The sequence below is a fragment of the Anas acuta genome, chromosome 1 (genome assembly GCF_963932015.1).
Source record: "Anas acuta chromosome 1, bAnaAcu1.1, whole genome shotgun sequence".
NCBI classification, from domain to species: Eukaryota; Metazoa; Chordata; class Aves; order Anseriformes; family Anatidae; genus Anas; species Anas acuta.
The window spans coordinates 1,335,903-1,355,292 of NC_088979.1; the positions used below are offsets into that span (position 1 = coordinate 1,335,903).

General features: G+C 50.6%; 1 protein-coding gene across 1 annotated transcript in view; it reads left to right on the plus strand.

Annotated features, from left to right (window-relative positions):
- The first annotated feature begins 877 nt into the window (after positions 1-877).
- The window catches only part of SLCO2B1 (solute carrier organic anion transporter family member 2B1), a 46,793-nt gene continuing 28,280 nt past the window's right edge, over positions 878-19,390 (plus strand). The window contains exons 1-3 of the mRNA XM_068685603.1: positions 878-1,048; positions 11,398-11,501; positions 19,194-19,331. Of these exons, the coding sequence (XP_068541704.1) occupies positions 11,421-11,501; positions 19,194-19,331 (219 nt within the window). The 5' untranslated portion in view covers positions 878-1,048; positions 11,398-11,420. The remainder of the gene's footprint in view (positions 1,049-11,397; positions 11,502-19,193; positions 19,332-19,390) is intronic.

Sequence of the window (19,390 nt, forward strand, 5' to 3'; positions counted from 1 at the left end):
CAAATGATTTTTGTGGGGACTGTAAGGTGAACATGAAAAAAGTGCATGCAGGATTAGGGTGCACAATTCATCTGCTCGTGGTGTTTTGTGGCATTTTATCCTGAAAATGCCATCTCTGGAGGCCGTGGGTTATCAGTACGACACCTTCGATATTAATTGCCCAGACCCAGCATCTCTCAGCAGCCTTGCTTTGCCTTCTCCATCCCATCTGAAGCTCAAAGAAGCCGGTGGCTGCGGCAGGGCTGCCAAACCAGGGCTCCCCTGGACCAAGGGCATCTCCGAGCCTCGGAGGATTTGCCATCACATCTCTGTCCCCAGCCCAGGGTGATGCCAAGGTGGCCAGAGAGGGAACAAACCCCACAGTGACACCAAGGAGAGGGGATCCCCAATGCCCCCTTGCAGCCGTCCCCATCCCACAACCCAAAACGTGGACACCGCCAGGACAAATCCCCTTTGAACCGGGGCTGCCTGTGCATTAATTCCTCGGTTCCTTATCTGAAAATGCAGATTAGTGCAAAAAAAAAAAAAAAAAAACGGTGCCAAAAAGTAAATAGCACGGGGTTATAAAAGCTCCCGATCGCAAACCCCTGGGCAGCACCACAGCTTCAAAGGCAGAGGCTGGAATAAGAACATGAATGTAAAAAAAAATAAAATAGAAAAAAAGAAGCTTGCTAAGGATGGGACCCTTGAGAAAGGGGGAAAAAAAAAAAGCAAACCCAGCTTGCACCGTGACCATGAAGAGTTTGCAAAGCCCTGCATCAGCAAACCACATCGGCGGCTCCGTAATCGCTCGGATTGCAGGAAAAGGAAAATAAAATCCTAGCGAAGGAGCCGATTGCAAAAGTTTGGGTTAAAATGTGCTCCGGTTTTTGAGACGGAGCCCAAGCCCCACCTCCACACACCCATCCCCACCTCCGGGCTGGGAAGTAAAAGCACCAAATGGCCGGGGCAGCTGCTGCCAGAGCAAAACTTTTGCTCCCAACCCAGCGGGACGGGACTCGGGGACACGGGGACACGGGGACACGGGGACGGGGCGAATCCTACAACTGTGAGTATGGCAGCGGTGGTCGGGCTCTTCTTGCGCCTGCCCCGCGCCTCGCAGGTTGGAGGCTGCGAAGTTCCTCACGCTGCTGGTTTCTTCGCTGCCTTCTTTTGCACGGCTCCAGCTCCTTGGACATGTTCGGTGTTCCTGGGCTGGGTTTGTCTAGTGGGATTAAAAAAAAGAAAAAAAAAAAAAAAAGGAAAAGAAAGGAAAAGAAAAGAAAGGAAAAGAAAAGAAAGGAAAAGAAAAGAAAGGAAAAGAAAAGAAAGGAAAGGAAAAGAAAGGAAAAGAAAGGAAAAGAAAGGAAAGGAAAGGAAAAGAAAGGAAAAGAAAGGAAAAGAAAAGAAAAGAAAAGAAAAGAAAAGAAAAGAAAAGAAAAGAAAAGAAAAGAAAAGAAAAGAAAAGAAAAGAAAAGAAAAGAAAAGAAAAGAAAAGAAAAGAAAAGAAAAGAAAAGAAAAGAAAAGAAAAGAAAAGAAAAGAAAAGAAAAAGAGAGAAAGAGAGAGAGAGAGAAAAAGAGAGAGAGAGAGAGAAAGAAAGAAAAAAGAAAGAAAGAAAGAAAGAAAGAAAGAAAGAAAGAAAGAAAGAAAGAAAGAAAGAAAGAAAGAAAGAAAGAAAGAAAGAAAGAAAGAAAGAAAGAAAGAAAAAGAAATAGGGGAAAAAGGGGGAAAACAGGAGTGATTGCAAATGTTTTGCATTGCCAGCTCTCCAAGGGCTTTCTGCACATTATTTTTTTTTGCTCCCTCTCCGCTCCCACTTATTTGAGCCTCTTTTTCCAGTAACGCAGCTCCACTTTGCACTTTCCTTGTCCCTAAGGCTTCCACTTATTTCTTCTCACTTTCCAGGGATTTTCCCTGTCCCCTATGCTGCCAGGGCTCCTTTCTCTTGCAGCTTTGCTCTGGTGTTTATGGGAACCCCTCCTCTCACCCCCTGTCCTGGCTGAATTTTGGGGAGCACTGCCGGGCAGCCTGGATCCCCGAGAGCTGGTGACAGTGGCGGTGGCACTTGGGGACCTTGCCCAGCCTGGAGCTTCTCAGGTTGGGCATTTTTTGGGAGAGGAACCGCTCTGCACCAATTCAAGGCATGGGTGCCTGCAGACGGGGCACTGGCTGCATCCCTGCTGCTCGTGATGGGCAATTTTGGCTCGTGAGAGGTGCCTGGGGGAAGCCCTGTGGGTCCTGGCTGGATCCCTGCTAAATTGCTATGGGGTAAAACACGTTTCTGGGGTGAAACGTGCTTCTTTGTGGGCTTGCAAATGGTGGAGGTGGTTTGTGTGGTCCCTTAAAGCCTTGGAGCATCCTTGTTCCCAGCTCTAGCACCAGCCCTTGAAAACCCAAAATGCTGGGAGAAGGCATGGTGCTTCATTTTGGGGTGCTTCGTTTTGGGGTGCTGCTGCTTCTTTTCCATCCCAGGAAGGCTTCAAGCCGTGCGCTGCTGCTCTTAGTGCTCCGGGTCCGTGGTGAGAAGGGAAATCGCAATCAAGGACGTTGGAGTAAATCAAAGGACAAGGAGAAATAGGACAGAGAGAGATGCTCAGGGCTGGTTGCGAGCAGCTGGGCAGCACCCAGGCTACCCAGCAATACAAAAAGGCCAGGGCTGAGCTGATTCGGGAGCTTATCAGAATCCAGGTCTATATTTCATCCCACCAGCCGTGTGTGATAACCTCCCGGAGCATCCATCCGAGGCAGCGCCACGCAGCTGGTACCTCTCCAGCGGGCGATGGAGCATCCTTTATCTGAGCTCCCATCAGGATATGATTTCTCACCCCTGGTCCAAGCCGTATCGATCTGCTCCCGAGGGCTTTTTATCAGCTGTCTGCAGAAATTTCATGCCCACGTGTTTTTTATTATTTTTTTTTGTTCCCACTCTCTGCCCTGCTCTGGTCTACGGAGTCCTGCGCTCGGGTGGAAGACATCAGAAAGGTGAAAAAGCAGGAGAAGAAACATCTTCCCCTGCTGTGTCCACACTTCAGGTCCAAAAGGAGGATGCTTGTGGCATCCTCCTGCTTTGCTGTTCCCCGAAACACATCCGTGCAGCCCTGTTTGCAGAGGCACATGCAAAACCCTGCTCTGCTTTGGACAGTTTGCTCCAAAAGCTGGCGAAGGGCTGAAAGGGAAACCCCTGGCACTAAACTGGTTGTGAGAGCCCTCCTGTTTCCCATCCTACTGGCTTTATTGGGTGTGATTTAGTTGTTTCATAACGTGCTTTAATTTTTCCTGTTTCCTATTTTCTCCTTCCATTTTTCTCGCTTTTGGTTCCCTGGCTCTGAAACACCTCGTCCTGGCTCCCCTTAGTGTTCCCGACCCAGCCGTGCTGGGATGTGGGGTGTGCTGCCTCTTCTGCATCATCCAGGGATCTCTGGGATCCTGTTTGGGCCAAAACCGGAGCCCAAATTCCCTGCTTTGGTCCCAGTGCTGCACCAGGGTCTGCACCGTGCAATTTGGCAGCCCGTCCTGGTTGCATCCTGCACCTGCTGCATGTGCCACATCCTGAGCCATCCCCAAATTCTTGTTTTCCTTCAAATCAAATTCTTGTTTTCCTGAGCCATTAACTCGCTAAATGTAGACTTGAGGGGTGGCTGGGGAGCCTCATGACCCACCTCGGGACCTGTCGTTAACCTCCAGGCTTAATTTTGCCAATTTTGAGAATGAAATCATAGAATTTTAAGCAGCACCGGTGCCAATACTGACCCCAGAGGAACGCCACTCATTTCCAATCTCCACCTGGACATTGAGCTGCTGACCACAACTCTTCGAGAGCAACCACCCAGCCGATGCAGAGGTGGTGTTAGAGCGCTGCAGAGCAGGGAATTTCTGGCTTGAATCGTGATTCAGACACTGCAGCCCTACCTGCGATGGTGCTTGGCTCCTGACCAGCCATGAACGACCCACAGAGGAGAAGAATTTGAGCTGAAAACCTGTGTCCTGGAGGCAACCAAGCTGAGATGTGGCCTCAAGCTTCTGCAGAGGGTGTTCTGGTGTGAGCAGCCCTTGGACCCTTTGGGCACGTCCAGGAACTCAACCCCAGGCTGAGCTTTTTTCTCTTGGGCAATGCTCCCAGCACTTATGGAACCATGAAATCAGATTTGGAAAGACCTCCAAGGTCACCAAACCCAACCACCAAGCTGACCCATGGAGTCCCATCACCAAATTGTGTCCCTCAGGGCCACGTCCTCGTTTCTCTTAAATGCCCCCGGGGATGGGGACACCACCACCACCACCCCCCTGCTCCGGTGCTCCACCACCCTCTCCACGAAGAAATTCTCCCAAATGCTCAGTCCAAACCTGTCCTCGCACCACCTGAGACCAGAGGAGCTCTGCTGCCTGAGTTTGCCCAAAATATATATATATTTTTTTTCCCCTTTCCCAGACTGGTTTGCCCAAAATTTTATTTATTTATTTATTTTTTCCCTTCCCTGGCTGGTTCTAGCACTCAGTTGCTGCACTGGGCTGGGGCTGCCCTCGCCACCAACCCTGCCTTGCTCCAACCCTTGCTCCTAGTCCCATCATTGCCCCGTGATATCACCAGTTCTCCCCACCCACGGTGTTTCCTCCTGGGTATTTATAAGCAGCTCCTCTCAGCCTTGTCTTTTGCTGGCTAAGGACATTTCTCACTTCTCCTAAGCTCCACTCTCACTTCCCTGTTCTTCTTCTAGCAGCATTTCCCTGCGCCTACCCCCTGGTGAATCCCTTTGGCACCACTCTTGTTGCAATCTCCCCCAAAATCTGTTTTTTTTTTTTTGGTGGTTAATCCATGAAGAATGGGACCATGTGGAAATAAGAAGGATTTTCTCTTGAACATGCTAAGTCAGGGGGTAGGAAGCAAGTGAGCTGGAGTGCAGGTGCTCCTCATGCATTGGGCTTCAAATCCACATCCAACGATGGACAATTTGGGGTCACTTTTAGGAATTATAGCCAATAAAAAAGGCAACATCTGGATTGCTCGTGGAGGACTGCTCCAGGGAACCTCTGCTCGTGCTCATGAGGTGTGAGGTTTTGCAGCATCTCCAGCTTTTTTCTTCTGCAGCAGCTTCCCCTTTGCAAAGCCGAGTTTTCTCATCGGAACACGTCTGCATCTGGCAGATCCAGAGCCCCTCTGGATGCCGGCTTTTTTTTTTTTTTTCGTTTTCACGCATTTCCTCCAGATGCTGCTTGCAAATAGAAATACTCAGCTCTTCAGAAGTAAACGCTCAGCAAAACTTCATCCTTTTTCTCAGTCTTTCCTCCTGCCCAAGCCTCAGCGAAGCACAGGGGAAATAACAAACAGCAATATATAAATGGCTTAAAAAGCCCAAATTTGGAAAACTCTGGCTTGGGATCGCCTTCCTCCAGCCTGCTGTTGTGTTGGCAGGTGTTTCTCTGCAGATTTGGGCGCTGTGTTTGCAGGAGGAAAGGCAGCTCCCGGGTGGGAAAGGCTTTTCACACCTCCCTCCTTGTCTTTCCTCCTACCCTGGGGTCTCCAGCTGCTTGGCCCCCCCGTCTGTTTGTCTCCCTGCAAGGGATTGCAAAGCACCTTTGGTGTCTGGCACGATCCAGAGGAGAGCATCGATTATCCAAAACGCTGCCTAAAAATTTCCAGGGTACAAGTTAACCATGCAAAGCCTGGTGTGGTGATTGCCTTGCGTGTCCTTGAGCTGAACTGCCCTCACCCCAGTAAAACTGCCAGCACAAACAAATGCAGAGTTCACGTGGCTGATGTGATTTGCTGAGATTGGAGATCTGATTTGCTGAGATTGGAGACCTGAGGACCCCCTGTGCACATCAGAAGGGGCTGGGGCTCAAGAGCCCACCTGGTCCCTCAGCACCCCTGGTCACATCTCAGCTTTCAGCACAGATTTTCTGTTTGTTCTTCTAAATCCTGCGCTTCTTAGCAACGCGTTTCCTTTTCCTTTGCTTCTTGGGTGCTCCCTGCCATGTGTCATCCCTGACACATCCCATTACAAAGAATCCCTGGGCCGGGCTGATCTCATTTTCACTTTCTTTTAGCTCGGTGGTGCAAGATGGATGCAGCTTTGGGGCGCAGCCACGCATCTGTTTCCTCCCTCGCTCTTGTTCCAAGGAGGGGATGATGTGTACACAACGCCTTTTCCTTCTGCTCTGTTGTAAAGCATCTTCCCACCCACATTTTCTAAACTATCTCCTCTCCGACATGGGCACACTCACAAGCACGCTGACCCCGTTCCTGTTTTGCCGCTGTTGAATGTAAATCGTGTAGAAATTCAGCAGGAGGAAGACAAATAACGGGATATTTGCTGGCATTTGGTCTCCCCGCTGGGCTCTAATTTGCTGTGTTACATTTGCCATTATTTATTGAAGCTCTGTGCTTGCTGTCCCTCGTTCAGCTAACAAGAGCTGCGCTGCTATGAATAAAGGCATGGGGACGGGGTTATGTCCTCGGGAGCAGGACGTGACCGGGGTGCCACAGACCTTGTCCCCTGCTATCACAGCCCTTGTGCAATTCCTAGAGAAATCGGTCACGTTTGGGATGTTTGGGGGTACTTCTGCTGCCCTGGTGTCAAAAAAAAAGGATAGTTTGGGGATAGAGGGAACATCTTAAGCTGTGTTTCAGAGGTCTATGAGATAATCTAAGGAAGCTTGGTACAAATGGAGTTTATTCCCCAGAATATAGCCCCTGCTCTAACCCAGGATCCCAGTGCTTGAGTTTGGGGGCTCCTCTGGCTCCATCTGGTCCAACGCCCTTCTCGAGAAGGGACACCCAGAGCCACGCTGGCTTTTGGAGATCTCCATCAGGGAGACTCCAGCAGCTCTCTTGGCAGGCTCCACAACCCCTCTGCAGGTTTCTGGGGCTGCTGATGAGGTGTTGGGCAAGCAAGGCTGTAATGAATGGCAATTTTGTGGGTTCTGAGCACAAACCCTTCACCCAGAGCTGGAAGAGTATCAGCCGATGGATCTGCCCATCAGACCTGCTCACGCTTGCGCCTCGCTGGGCTCCTGAGCCCTGCTGCTGAGCACGGAAAGTCCCCGCGTGCTTTATGGAAGGAGCAAATTGCTTGCGAGTCTACTTGCAGGCGTATGAGGAAGCAATTTTCTGCTTCGTCAGGGCACAGCGCTGGCTGGAAGGTCTTCGTGCACCCGGGGTCCTTGCAGTGGTTTAATCTCCCTGGAAAACGAGTTGCACACTCTTGTGATTTGGGGGAAAAAAGGGGAAATGTGCCACTGAGAGCTCCAACGGAGCAATAAATATCTCGCTGGGCTGAGACAGCAGCTCTACAGTGTGCTGGGGGTGCAAACGTGTGCAGGGGCTGCAGGCACAGGCACAGCTCCTTCGGACAGCCTCCAGACAGCATCCCCAGCTCGCCAACAGCACTACGTGACACTCCTTAAGCTCTCCACATAAACACGGCTTGTTGTGCAAGCACAGCCCGATTGCTCCGGGATAAGTAACTGGGAGAGGTGGGATGGCTGTTTTTGTAAATGGTGTTGCTGTTCTGCATGCACAGCATCTGCCAGAGCCTCCTCCAGCAGACCCGGGGCTGTTTCCTTCATTGCAAGGCTGTGGACACGGCATGGGTGCTTGCAAAAAAGGCCTTGCAAAATGTTTTTCTGGGAAGGCTCTTACTCACCCCCCAAAGCCATCCCTGCTCCCATCACCACCAAAACCAAGCACAGAGGCTGCAGGCAAGCTGGGGACCCAAAGCACTGTGTGGAGGCAGCTGGTATCGGTTCCCTGGCTTGTTCTTGGGGAAACTGAGGCTTGCAGATTGGAGCAGCTCGCTGGGAGCTGGTCCCCGTCCTGTGCCACAGCTGCTCTGGGACAGCCTTTGAGTCAGCCCCTGCAAAATCACGGGGTGGCACTCTGGGATTTGCTTTTTCTCACCATTTCCCATCGTGTTGCCCATGCATGCTCCCGTGCAGAAGCCCATGGTTATGAGTAGGGCTACCTGCAGCAGGGCAGCAATAACAATTCCTGGCTGTGCATCCTCTTCCCGACCCCTGGAGCATGCTTGGAACCCGCTGGGTTTTGCCCTTTCTGCTTTCCCCTCTCCTCGCTCTGACGTGGGTTTGTCTTCTGCTGTTTGCTGTCCCTCCCCTGCCACCCCCACCTGCAGGATCACAGCACGCTGCTATCAGCAGTTTGGGCTTTCGGTTGTCTTATCTGCTTTCGTCTTTGGACTGGTTGTTGCCCTTTGGAGATAAAAAGTTTTTTTCTGTTTCACTTTATTCTTAGAGAGTCGTTATTGGCAAAGAGTTTCTAAATGAAATTGCTTTTTCTCATTTTGAATGGCTTGTAAACTTTGCAGCATTTCAGACCTCCTTCCCCTTGGGGGTCTCAGTGGCTCACCGTGTTTAATAGGCACACGCTGCAGGGGAATAGGGAAATGCTAGCGGGACACCTTGCTGAAGGTGAGATGAAGGTGTGCACGGTGGGATGGAGTCCGACCTGGCTGTGCATCTGCCAAAATACTTCTACAGACCACAGGATCCCCTCTTTGCAGGTAGATTGGAGTGGATCTTTGGTGATGTGGACTTGCAAAAGCATGGAGGTAGCCAGGGAACTCGTGCCCATTGCTGGAAATCTGGGCTCATCTTTGCCACCCTGGCACCCCATTTCATCCTGCCGTGTCGCCCTTGAGCTTTCGGGAGGTTCCAGCAGCAAATTCAGAGGCTCTAAATAATTCATCACCGTGCTGCTCCGTCAGACAGGCAATATTGGATGCCGTGGTCCGGAGACAGGCGGGTGCTTTTGCTCCTGCACTGCTTAACTCCCCAGGGGTTCGGGGGAGCTTTTCACGGATGCTTTAATTTATGATCAGATTTACTTTATTGATCCCATCCTGTATTTCGCTGTAGCAATATCTCGTCTCTTGAGAGGGGGCTGAGGGCAGAGATTGCTTTTTGCAGAGGATGCCAAGGAGCTTGTAAGTCAGTGGCATGCAGGTCCCGCTCTTGGATTTACCTCTCCTGTGCAGTGCATTTGAGGGCTGTATAAGCACTACAATTAAGACAGCTTCTCCTTGCTCGAATTTACATCGACCAGTACATTTGTTAATTTGTTTGAGGTTACGATGCCTGCTCCTTTGCTTCTCATGTCGGGGAAAATAGAATTACACAAAAATAATAATAATGTAAAGCCTTTCACCCCATTTGCTGCAGAGCTTGCAGATGCCACTCTCGCTGAGATGGAAACATCTATTAGGGTGTACTGAACAACAAGGCCAAGCCTAATGGGTTTAACATGCCTGCAAACAATGTAGCTTCCTGAGCAGGAAGTCTGGGTACTAAAAAACCCCCGCAAAGACATCAGCCTCCAGCACATCACTCACTCCAATGAGTGGGGAGGGTCTAGGAACTGGTCTGAAGGGAGAGAGGTCAGCGGCGTAGGGAGAGGGAGAGGGATTCCCATGGCTTTGTGTTGTTTTGAGCAGTTAGATTTGGGTGGTTGTGCAGCCAGAAAGCGAGTGTGGGAAGGATGCTCCCAGGTGTGATGCAAAAACACTGGGTGAAAATGAGAGGGAGGGGAGGAGAGGTTTAATCCAGCTGAGAGCCACCAAATGGAGGATGGAGCTGCCTGTGCCTCCTGCCTCTAAGCCCATAGAGGGGTCCCCAAATCCACCCTTTTTAGGCAGAAAAACGACTGTCTGTAGCTTGCTGTTGGGAAGGCAGTTCTGCAAAGCTGCCTGGGCTCTCGCACACCCCTCGGTGCACCTCACCTGCTGCAGGCAGAGGGAGATGAAACCAGTTTGAGGCCAGGAGGACGCTTGGCAGTACATCAGTGCTGTGCTGCAACCGGTGAGCCTGGTCTTGCCTTGCTGTGATAGTCGTGTCCAGGCAGGTCCCTCACGCTTGGCCAAGCTCTGCTCCGGCACCATTCAGGAGCTGAGACAAGGCTCACCCGTATTCTTCCTTTTCCTTTCCTTTCCTTTCCTTTCCTTTCCTTTCCTTTCCTTTCCTTTCCTTTCCTTTCCTTTCCTTTCCTTTCCTTTCCTTTCCTTTCCTTTCCTTTCCTTTCCTTTCCTTTCCTTGCCTTGCCTTGCCTTGCCTTGCCTTGCCTTGCCTTGCCTTGCCTTGCCTTGCCTTGCCTTGCCTTGCCTTGCCTTGCCTTGGGAGGTCTGGAGATTCAGTTACTAATTGGGATCGTTGATCAGGGTGTGTGGTGATGCCAGAAGAAAAACGAGGATATCTTGCAGAGGACAAATGACGCATGGAAAAGATTCCACAGCCATAGGGTTGTAAAGTTGGTGTACTTGATTGGGGTGCACTGGGAATAGCTTCCCTCAAAATGCTGAGAACCTGCCCGGTCATCTCTAACAATTTTATACATGAATTTTATACAATTTTATACATGAATACTGTTATATATTACATGAGCCCTAGTTTATTAATTTCCCCGAAAAGGCGGACCTCTTCCAAGTACTCATTTCCATACTCCCTGCCCTTGGGCTGCACCTCCCCGATGTAGCCTGGTGGTCGTGGGCAAGGTTTTTTTCAGGATGAAGGCAATGAGGAAGAGGAGGTTAAACGTTGTACCTTTCTGGACTTCGACCTTCTGTTGGACAGTATTTAGGCCTTTTTTTGCTTATCTTTACCTTGTTTCCTGCCAACAAGTTGTTCATTCTTCCCTAACGAGTTGTTCGTTCTTCCCTCATCCGTTGGCCTTGAGCGATTTCTTTTTACATCTGTTTCTCTCAAGGTTCTCATCTACATCCCTATAATTGGGATATTTTTAGGTTCTCATCCACATCCCCGATAATTAGGATATTTTACCATATATGTTGCTAAATAGTAATTCGGATAAGTTTTAGCATCTTCCCCATCTCACAAATATCTTAAGTGTGGGAGACAGTGGGATTTGGCCAACCTCTTTTCAGTGTTTTGTGGGGACAGGACAAGGGGCAATGGCCACAAAGTGGAGCCCAGGCAGTTCCGCACTTCTCCCCCACTTTTGTGTCACTCATAAACGTGCTGAGGGCTCCCTCTGCCCCTTCACCCAGGTCACTGATAATGATGTTAATCAGTACTGGCCTGGATAATGGTTAAACAGCACTAACCCCAGTTGCCCTCTGGTACCACTGGGATTCACGAGTACCAGGATCCTGGCCCAGCTCTCGTTGCTTAAGCTGTTTGTGCTTTGTTGCTTTGAAGTGAAACAATTGATAATTCTGAACCTCCAGCACGCCCTCGGGATTCGCCTGCTTGTGTTTTGCACGCCGCTCCGCTGCTTTGCAGAAGTGAAGCACGGAAAGAAACGAAAAACAGGAATAATTAATAACTGCTTCCCATGACCCGTGTGCCTGTTCCGTGGGTGTTTGCAAAGCACGAGAGGATTTTGCTGTGCTGAGCAAGGCGGATTCGGCCGGAGCACTTAGCATTGTGCCGCGTTGATTTATTTTGGCAGGCCGATAAAGCAGACCTGACGGAATGACGAGCACCGCTACAAAGAGCAGCTACCCGGATCGGCCCAGGAAAGCACTCTGCAGGAACCCATTTCTCAGTATCAAGGTAAATACCTCCTGCTTTCTGTAATCCCCTTTGTGTTGCTGGCTGGGAAAAAAAAAAAAAGGAGGTTAGGTTCCTGCAGAAGGCATTGAGAGGATTTCCGCTTATCAAATGCTTGTGAAAAGCACTGGGGGTGCTCCCTGCGGTGCACGTGCTGTTGGAGGAGCAGCCCTCTCTGCCCTAAAGCTCGTGGTGGGACGGTGATGCACGTTTTAGCTTTGAGGTCCTGCAGTGTTTTTGTTCCAGCACTGGAACTCCATGTGCCCACAGCGGGCCTCCAGGAGAAACAATTCCCACAGCTACGAGCCTGTCTTAATTAAAATAACTTTTTTTTGGTGCAATGCTGGGGCCCAAAGCAGGCAGCCAGCTGTGTAGCATTTCCTAAACCCTTTGGATAAACTCCAAAATTTAGGTGTCTGGTAGCAAGGTGTCCTCTACCCTGGAGCACCCAAAGGGTCGAGCCACTGGGAAGCCTGGTGGAAGGTGCCTTCCCCTCTCCTTCTCAAAGCTGGAAAGAGTGTGAGGTTGCAGAAGCCGAAATTTGGCAACGGGGCCTGTCACCCATGGCTCTGTCAGCATCTTCTCGGCTCCTATTTGTGAAGGTGCTTGAAGTTGTTTGTGCAAGGAGGAGCTGTGATCCTTGGCTCACGGAGGTGGTGGGGAATCCTCTGCTGTGTGTGGTGCTCATGGCATCTTTAAAAAATCCCATGGTGTTATCATACCACTTGTGCAACTGGTACGGTTAGAGAAGATCCCGTTGGAGAAGACAGTGCAAAGACACTCTAAAAAGAAAAAAAGGCATAAATGTTTAGAGAAGACAAACATCTGCAAAATGGAAGCAATAATCATCACAGGCCACTGTGATGCAGGAAAAAGTGAGATCATATCTCTATCTCCTTTTCTGCAAAAAGGACAGGTTGGAGGTTTTGTGCTCTTTTCTCATGTCAAAAGAGGCAGAGAACTAAAACCAAGATAGCGATTTGCCCAGCTGGATGGCAATTTCTGTGTTCGGTGGAGTGCATCATTGGGCTGGTGAAGATCAACTTCCAAGACGTTCTTGTTTAGACAGAGATGACAGGTACAGAGATTTTTGCTAGGGGAATAGACAACTACAAAATGGGCACGTGAGACACGGAGGCCTGGGGGAGCTGAAGTTGGTGCAGCATGGCAGCAGATGGAAATCTCTGGCTGAATAATTGCACCTTATTCTGGCTGAATAATTGCACCTTACTAATTATTCTGGCTGAATAATTGCAATAGTGATGGTGTTATTGCCAATTTAAGGCTACGCACAGCGTAGCTGGACGTCAGTTACCATTAGAGTCTCATCGGGCTGTAGAGCAAAAGGCAGCAGCCAGTAGTGCTGAAGGTTTAAGATCTCTCTGTCATTTTTGTGGGGAAGGTTTGTTTAGCTTTGTGGGTTTCTTTTCTTTTTTTTTTTTTTTTTCTTTTCATAAATGTGGGTGAATTTAACCCTGCTCCTCCCTTGTGGAAGAGGCAAAATGAGCTCAGAGTCCCCGAGGCAGTGGGTTACCAGAAATGCATGGGCTGGAGGCGCAGAGGAGGGGAGCGCTGCTTGCTCAGTGCCACGCAGCCCTGAGGTTTCTCTCCCAGCCTCTTCTGAGTCCCTGCAGTTTTATTTCTTACATGCCAGCAAGAACGTCTTTAAAAATAAAGTCCCATTGATTTTTTTTTTTCCCTGCGAAGGTATTTTAAAGTGGTTGGAAATGGCAAAGATTAAAGGCACCGAGGTGCAACGTCAGCACAGGGCTATGAGCAGCGTCCACATCTATTTTGCTGAGTGAGATGTCTGTGGAGGCAGACGGACAGGAGGCTCTGGGATCATTGCAAATTAAAACCTGGCCAGCTCTCAAATTGGCGACGTTTGCTAAAATATTCCTGGAGGGTGCCTGGAGCCCACCCAGAGAAGGGCAGAAAGTGAGGGATTTGGGTGGAAATGGGTGGAGGAGACCACTTCTGCTCCTCGTGGACACCGTAAGGATGGTTTTCTGCTTGGAAAGATCAGCAAGGAAACCCTGATGGACCCCTCAGGTCTGAGCAGCACCGCAGGAGGCTGCAGGGATGAACACAGATGCAATCACTGGACCAACCTCGACAAAGTCCCAGCCAGGCACTGCCCTGGCTGCAGCCTACAGCAAAGCCTCTTCCAATTTTATGCTCCGCACTGAGCTGCTGTAGGACTTCTTCTAACCCCTTTGGCAGAGCTGACCTGACCACGCATGTCACCAAGTACACAATTGTACTTAGCACAGGATGTTTTCCTCAGACCTCTCTCTGTTTTTTTTTTGTTCTGTTTAGGTTTTTTTTTTTTTGGCTTTCAAGAAGTTAAGTCACCCTGTCCGGTTTCTAAATGAATAGATGACTTCCTTAGAACAGATAACTTCAAGACCAGGGCTTGAATGGTTCTTGCAGAAACACAAAACAGTTGCACAATGTGCTTTATGCATTTGAAGTGGCTGAGGAATGCCTTTTCTAGATGTAATATAGATCCTGGGGCATGAAAACTAATCGCCATGTGTCAAAATGCAACCGAGAGGCATTAACTCAAACTGTCCTCCCGGGGAATGCTCCCTGGGCTGATGAGCTATGAGCCTTTAAAGCTATCTGACATTAATTCCTGCAGTCCGTCAGAACAGATAATATCAGGTCTGCTTCTGCTTCCATCGAAGTCCAGCGTCTTGCCTGGGCTCCGAGCAGCGTTTTGCACCTAATGCCAAATGCTCGGGTCGGGGACGAGCCACTCGGCTGAAAAGCTGCTTCCCTGCAGGGCAGCACAAAGTGGAGAGAAGCACATTGGGATCCTCTGAAAGGCTTCTTGGAAAGGCTGCTTGGATGTATTTGAAAGGCTACTCAGACAACTGGAAGGCTACTTGGATATTTGGGGGCTGGGGATGCTGATGTGGTCCCTGCTCGGGGGTCTCACCCTGCCCACGAGGTGTGTGTGCCCCCAGGCATCGTGCCCGTGGTGGTGCTGAGAAACCCCAGGGAAGGTGAGCAGCTCCTCAGGGACCACAGGGTCCCACAGCCACGTTTTTTCCCTCACCACACCTTCCTTGTGGCCATTCTGCACAGTGGTGGAGCCCTGCACCCACTTACAGGCCACTGGTTGTGATTAAACTGGAATGAGCTGATTCCTCCCAGTCCCATTTCCTCCTCTCCGCAAGGTCAGGTTATCCCACTGGTCCCAAAGCCAGGCATGGAGGGACCCAAGCCTCAAAGAAGTCCTTGAGAAAAATAACTAGATGGCACAGAAGGAGGGTGAGGAGCAAAGCTGAGAAAGCTGTAGGGTGTCATCCGGGTCCTCACTTGTCCAGCTCTGATGGGTTTTTGCACCAAAAAAAACATGAGAGACCCCAGAGGAGGGGGTGCATAGCCCACCAGCATCACTACGGCTCCGAGGAAGCAAACTGGGAACCAGACGCTGGCAATTACCAGCTCTGTTTTTCATTCACTAAAATGTTCCCCAGCCTAAAAGTGCCCCACGGTCAGGGTGGGTGCCCACAACGGCTCCCTGAGGAGCAAGAAGGAGACTTGGCTTTGCAGAGCTTTATTTGCACGGCCTCCCACTTTGCTGCTGCAGAAAAGTAAATCCCCATGGTGGAGAAATGGGAAGCACAGAAATTCTTGCTGATTATGCAAAAAGCCAAGTTTTCTGGAACTTTTTTTTTTTTTTTTTCCCCAGAACAATTTGACTCAAAATTGCTGCAAAAGTTGGAGAAATTGCAGACCACGGTCCTCACATTCCTCACATTCCTGCTTGATTTTTCCTTCTCAACCATTTCCACCTTGATTTTGACTTTCTGAATGTTTTGGGCAGCACCTAGAGCCGTTGCAATCGGGTATGCAGGTTTCTGTAAACCTCTTTACTTCAGCATACGGGAACGGTGCAGAAATGTTAGACGTGAGCACCTCTCATGTCCTTGTTAGCAATCACGTTAAAATAGGCAGGCGTTGAAGAAAAGGGGTTGAAATGTTTAATTAAAGACCAAAGGAGCCCTTCTGCTATCAATTCCTCCATCTCAGGAAGCTCTGCTGGGAAGCCCGCAGGGATTTCCTTCCCTTGGCTTCATCCTGCTGGCTCGTGCTGGGGGGGTCACCTTTGTAGCTCTTCCACGGCTCCTGCTCCCTCTGAGGGGCCTGGGGCTTGCTTTGGCCCCTCCAGCAGCTCCCACTGGGTCCCTTAAGCTGCTGAAACCCCCCCAGGATGTTCCTACCCTTGCACAGAGCCAGGACCTGCAGTACTGCATTTCTCCTGCAGAAAACAGAAGGAGAAGCCTAGAAAAATGCACCGTGGATTGCAGCGAAGGAGCTCTGTGCACTCCAAATCTGGCTCTCTGTCCCTCTTGGAGGACATCCCCAAGCCTGAGCAGACCCTGGGGACACACGTAGGGTTTGGTCTGTGGGCTGCAGAAATAGCAGGATACCTGAAAATTGGTGTTTTCCCAATGTTGGCAGCAGAGAATGGCCCCCAGCCTGTTTTATTTGCAAGTACAGACTTCGCCTTTGGGATGGGACCAAACTCAGGCTTGCAGCTGGATTGGAGGAGACACAAGGGCTCGGTGTCACACCCCTCCTTCCAGCCTGTGTTAGGCTGGTAATGAGCTCAGGAATCAGGGGCTGTTTTCTCAGAGGTGTGAAGGGATAGGCTAAGGCAAGATGTTTGTTTGCTGGGAGCTCGTAAACAGAAAGAATTGAATTTAATGCCGTTGCCTTCCTCCTTAAGAGCACTGCTCTCTGCAGCTTCTTGCTGCTTCTGCTGGCAGTATGAAGGCTCAGCCTCTGCTGGCAGGGGAGGATTTAGTTGCAAGCAGGCTTTGTCTGCAGGGATATCCCTGCTGAGATCTCCTGTGACAGGAGAAATGCATGTCAGCCTGCCTGTGCAGATGGCCCCTGGAAACTGGAGCTGCTGCAGGCATTGATGCTCAGGCTCCGGAGCAGAGCTGAGCTGATGCTCTGCAGCTGGTAGTGCTCGGGGAGATCTCTCCCTTACAAGGGTCACGCTGCAGTCTCTCCTTCCAGGCGTGAAGAGCATCTTTCCAGACCATACAATTTAGAGAGCCAGATGTCTTCATCGGATAAAGAAGTGTAAACAAGCGGCTGTTGCTGCAGGACAAAACGCAGCAGGGACGTGTCCCTCCAGCAGATCTGATGTCCACAAGCCCGTTCCTTCTCCTCCTGGCAGATCACCAGCTGTGCTGTGATCTGGTGGCTAACAGCAAAAGTCCCCAGGGCCAGCAGCACTGGAGTCTGTGCCCAGTGCTGTCACCAAGCCACCGCGAGTCCTGTGCAGGCTGCTTTTATTTTTATTTGATTTTCTGTGCTTTCCTTTGCCCATCTTCAGATAGGAGGTGATAAAATACCAGGTTCCCAGCCACTTTGCCCTCCTGGATTGAAGATGTGGGGTAGTGCTGAGGGGCTGCTGAGCAGGGAGCTGATGTCAGCCGTGCTGTGAAGATCCTGGATTCGGACACCCGCTGGGCCGTGTGCTGGAAACAAAGAATTTGGCCTCAACTTTCTCAGCTGAGCTCATGAATGCAGAAAACAGTGCCTGGACACAGACAGCAAGGCTTGTAGGAGTTTTAGTGAAGCTGTCTCTGGGGAAGTTTTCCTTTGGCTGGGTGACATCTTTTGAGCCCCAGCACGGTCATGGTTTGCACCCTGCTTGCAGGATGATAACACATCACTGAAGGTGGTGGTACCCATACCCTGGTGCTCTGGTTCCCAGGAAGCCAGGAGGGCCTGAAAATCTTCCTTTTCCCTTTTTGCACTGCAAATGTCAGCCATGGTTCATGGAGCAATCCAAATTGGCAGAGGCCCCGCTTCAGCCCTGGATCAGATGGAGACACAGCAGAAACCCAGGCCAGGCTGAGCAGCTCCTCCGCTGAAACTCCTGCCTGGTGGGAGCTGGCTGCAAAGCTGTCAGAGCCAGAGCAATGCACAGCTGGGAAAACGTCTGCCAAAAGCAGTACCCTGTGGCATTGAGCAGTGTCCAAGGCCAGAACAGCAGGTCTGGAAGGATCAGGGACACTCAGGCTGTCCTGCAGAGGGATGAGCAATCCGTCTCCTCGGGGCATTGCGACAGTGAAGGATGCCTGTGGTGAGCCATGTGGCAGCAGGGAAAGAACGCTTGTCATCTCCCTTCCCTTGCTGAGAACTTTGCAGAGATGTGGATGAAGGGCAGGGGGTCTCCGTTCCTCCTGGGCCAGCTCATTCGGTGCTTGAGAAATGCTTCTGCACGAGGAGCAGGACGAGGGGTGCTGCCCTCAGGCTGTGTGGCTCGAGCCGCACGTTAACTTGGGCATGCAAAAATATGTCCCTAACAATGGAGGAGATGAGGTCAGTGTTGTTTTTTTTTATTATTATTATTTTTTATTTTATTTATTTATTTATTTATTTTTCTGGGAGCTGACAGTCTTTGACAAATTTTCCTTCTGGAAGTGAAGAGCTCTCACATTTTCCAGTACAAGATAACATCCTTGCTTCCAGATCTTTGCAAAAGCTAATGAAAAAAAAAAAAAAAAAAAAAAAAAAAAAAAAAAAAAGAGAGAGAGAAAAGGAAACAGAAATCTGATTTTTTTCTCCCTGACCTTTTCTCCTGACTTTCTCTGGAGATGCTGTTTGTTGCTGTGTTTGGAAGAAGGGCTCGTTCCTATCCCAGCAGATCTGCCAGCGCAGGGCGGCTTCGGTCGGGCTGGACGGGAGCGGGGAGGTTGTGCAACCTTCCACTGCTGCTGCTGGATGTCAGATCGAAGCCAACACAAACTAGCAGCAAAGTGAAACGATTTGTTTATCCAACCGTTTTCTGCTGAAGGAACTACACTCTCCTTACAAGCACCAACCCTGTTGTCACTTTTGGCAGAAAGCTACTTAATGGTGTGACCTAATTTCAGATGACCACCACTGGCAGGAGCGTGGCTAGTATTTAAAAAGTTTGTATCCCATAACCATGCTTTTGTGTAAGGGATCATAGAATCCCAGAATCATAGTGTCATTAGGGTTGGAAAAGCCCTGCAGGATCATCTGCTCCAACCACCCCCCTACCACCAATGTCACCACCAAGCCCTGTCCCCAAGCACCACGTCCAAGCTCTCCTTGAACACCCCCAGGGACGGGGACTCCCCCACCTCCCTGGGCAACCCGTCCCAAGGCCTGAGCGCTCTTGCTGAGCAGAAATGTCTCCTCATTGCCAACCTGAGCCTCCCCTGGCACAACTCGAGGCCGTTCCCTCTGCTCCTGGCCCTGCTTCCCTGTGAGCAGAGGCCGCCCCCCAGCTCCCCACCCCTTCCTTTCAGGCAGTTGCAGAGAGCAATAAGCTCTGCCCTGAGCCTCCTCTTCCCCACCCCAAACCCCCCCAGGTCCCTCAGCCTCTCCTCCCAGGACTTGTGTCCCAGGCCCTTCCCCAGCTTCGCAGCCCTTCTCTGGCCACGCTCCAGGGCCTCGATGTCCTTCTGGGAGTGAGGGGCCCAAAGCTGAACCCAGCACTCGAGGGGCGGCCTCAGCAGAGCAGAGCCCAGGGGGACGAGCACCTCCCTGGCCCTGCCGGCCCACTGCTCCTGACACAACCAGGATGCTGTTGGCCTTCTTGAATGGAAATGTATTTGTGGGGTAAAACCCCCACAGGTGGTGTTGCAGCTTGCAGTAACCATGCTGGGTGCTCTCTTTTTGTCTTGGCAGTTCTTTGTTTTCTGCCATGGGCTCCTGCAGCTCTCCCAGCTCCTGGTCTCTGGCTACCTGAAGAGCTCCATCTCCACCATCGAGAGACGATATGGCCTCTCCAGCCAGACATCAGGGCTCCTCGCATCCTTCAACGAGGTGAAAACCTGCTTGATCCCCTTGTCCACCCAGCAGACGCCCTCCCCGCGCTCCTGTCA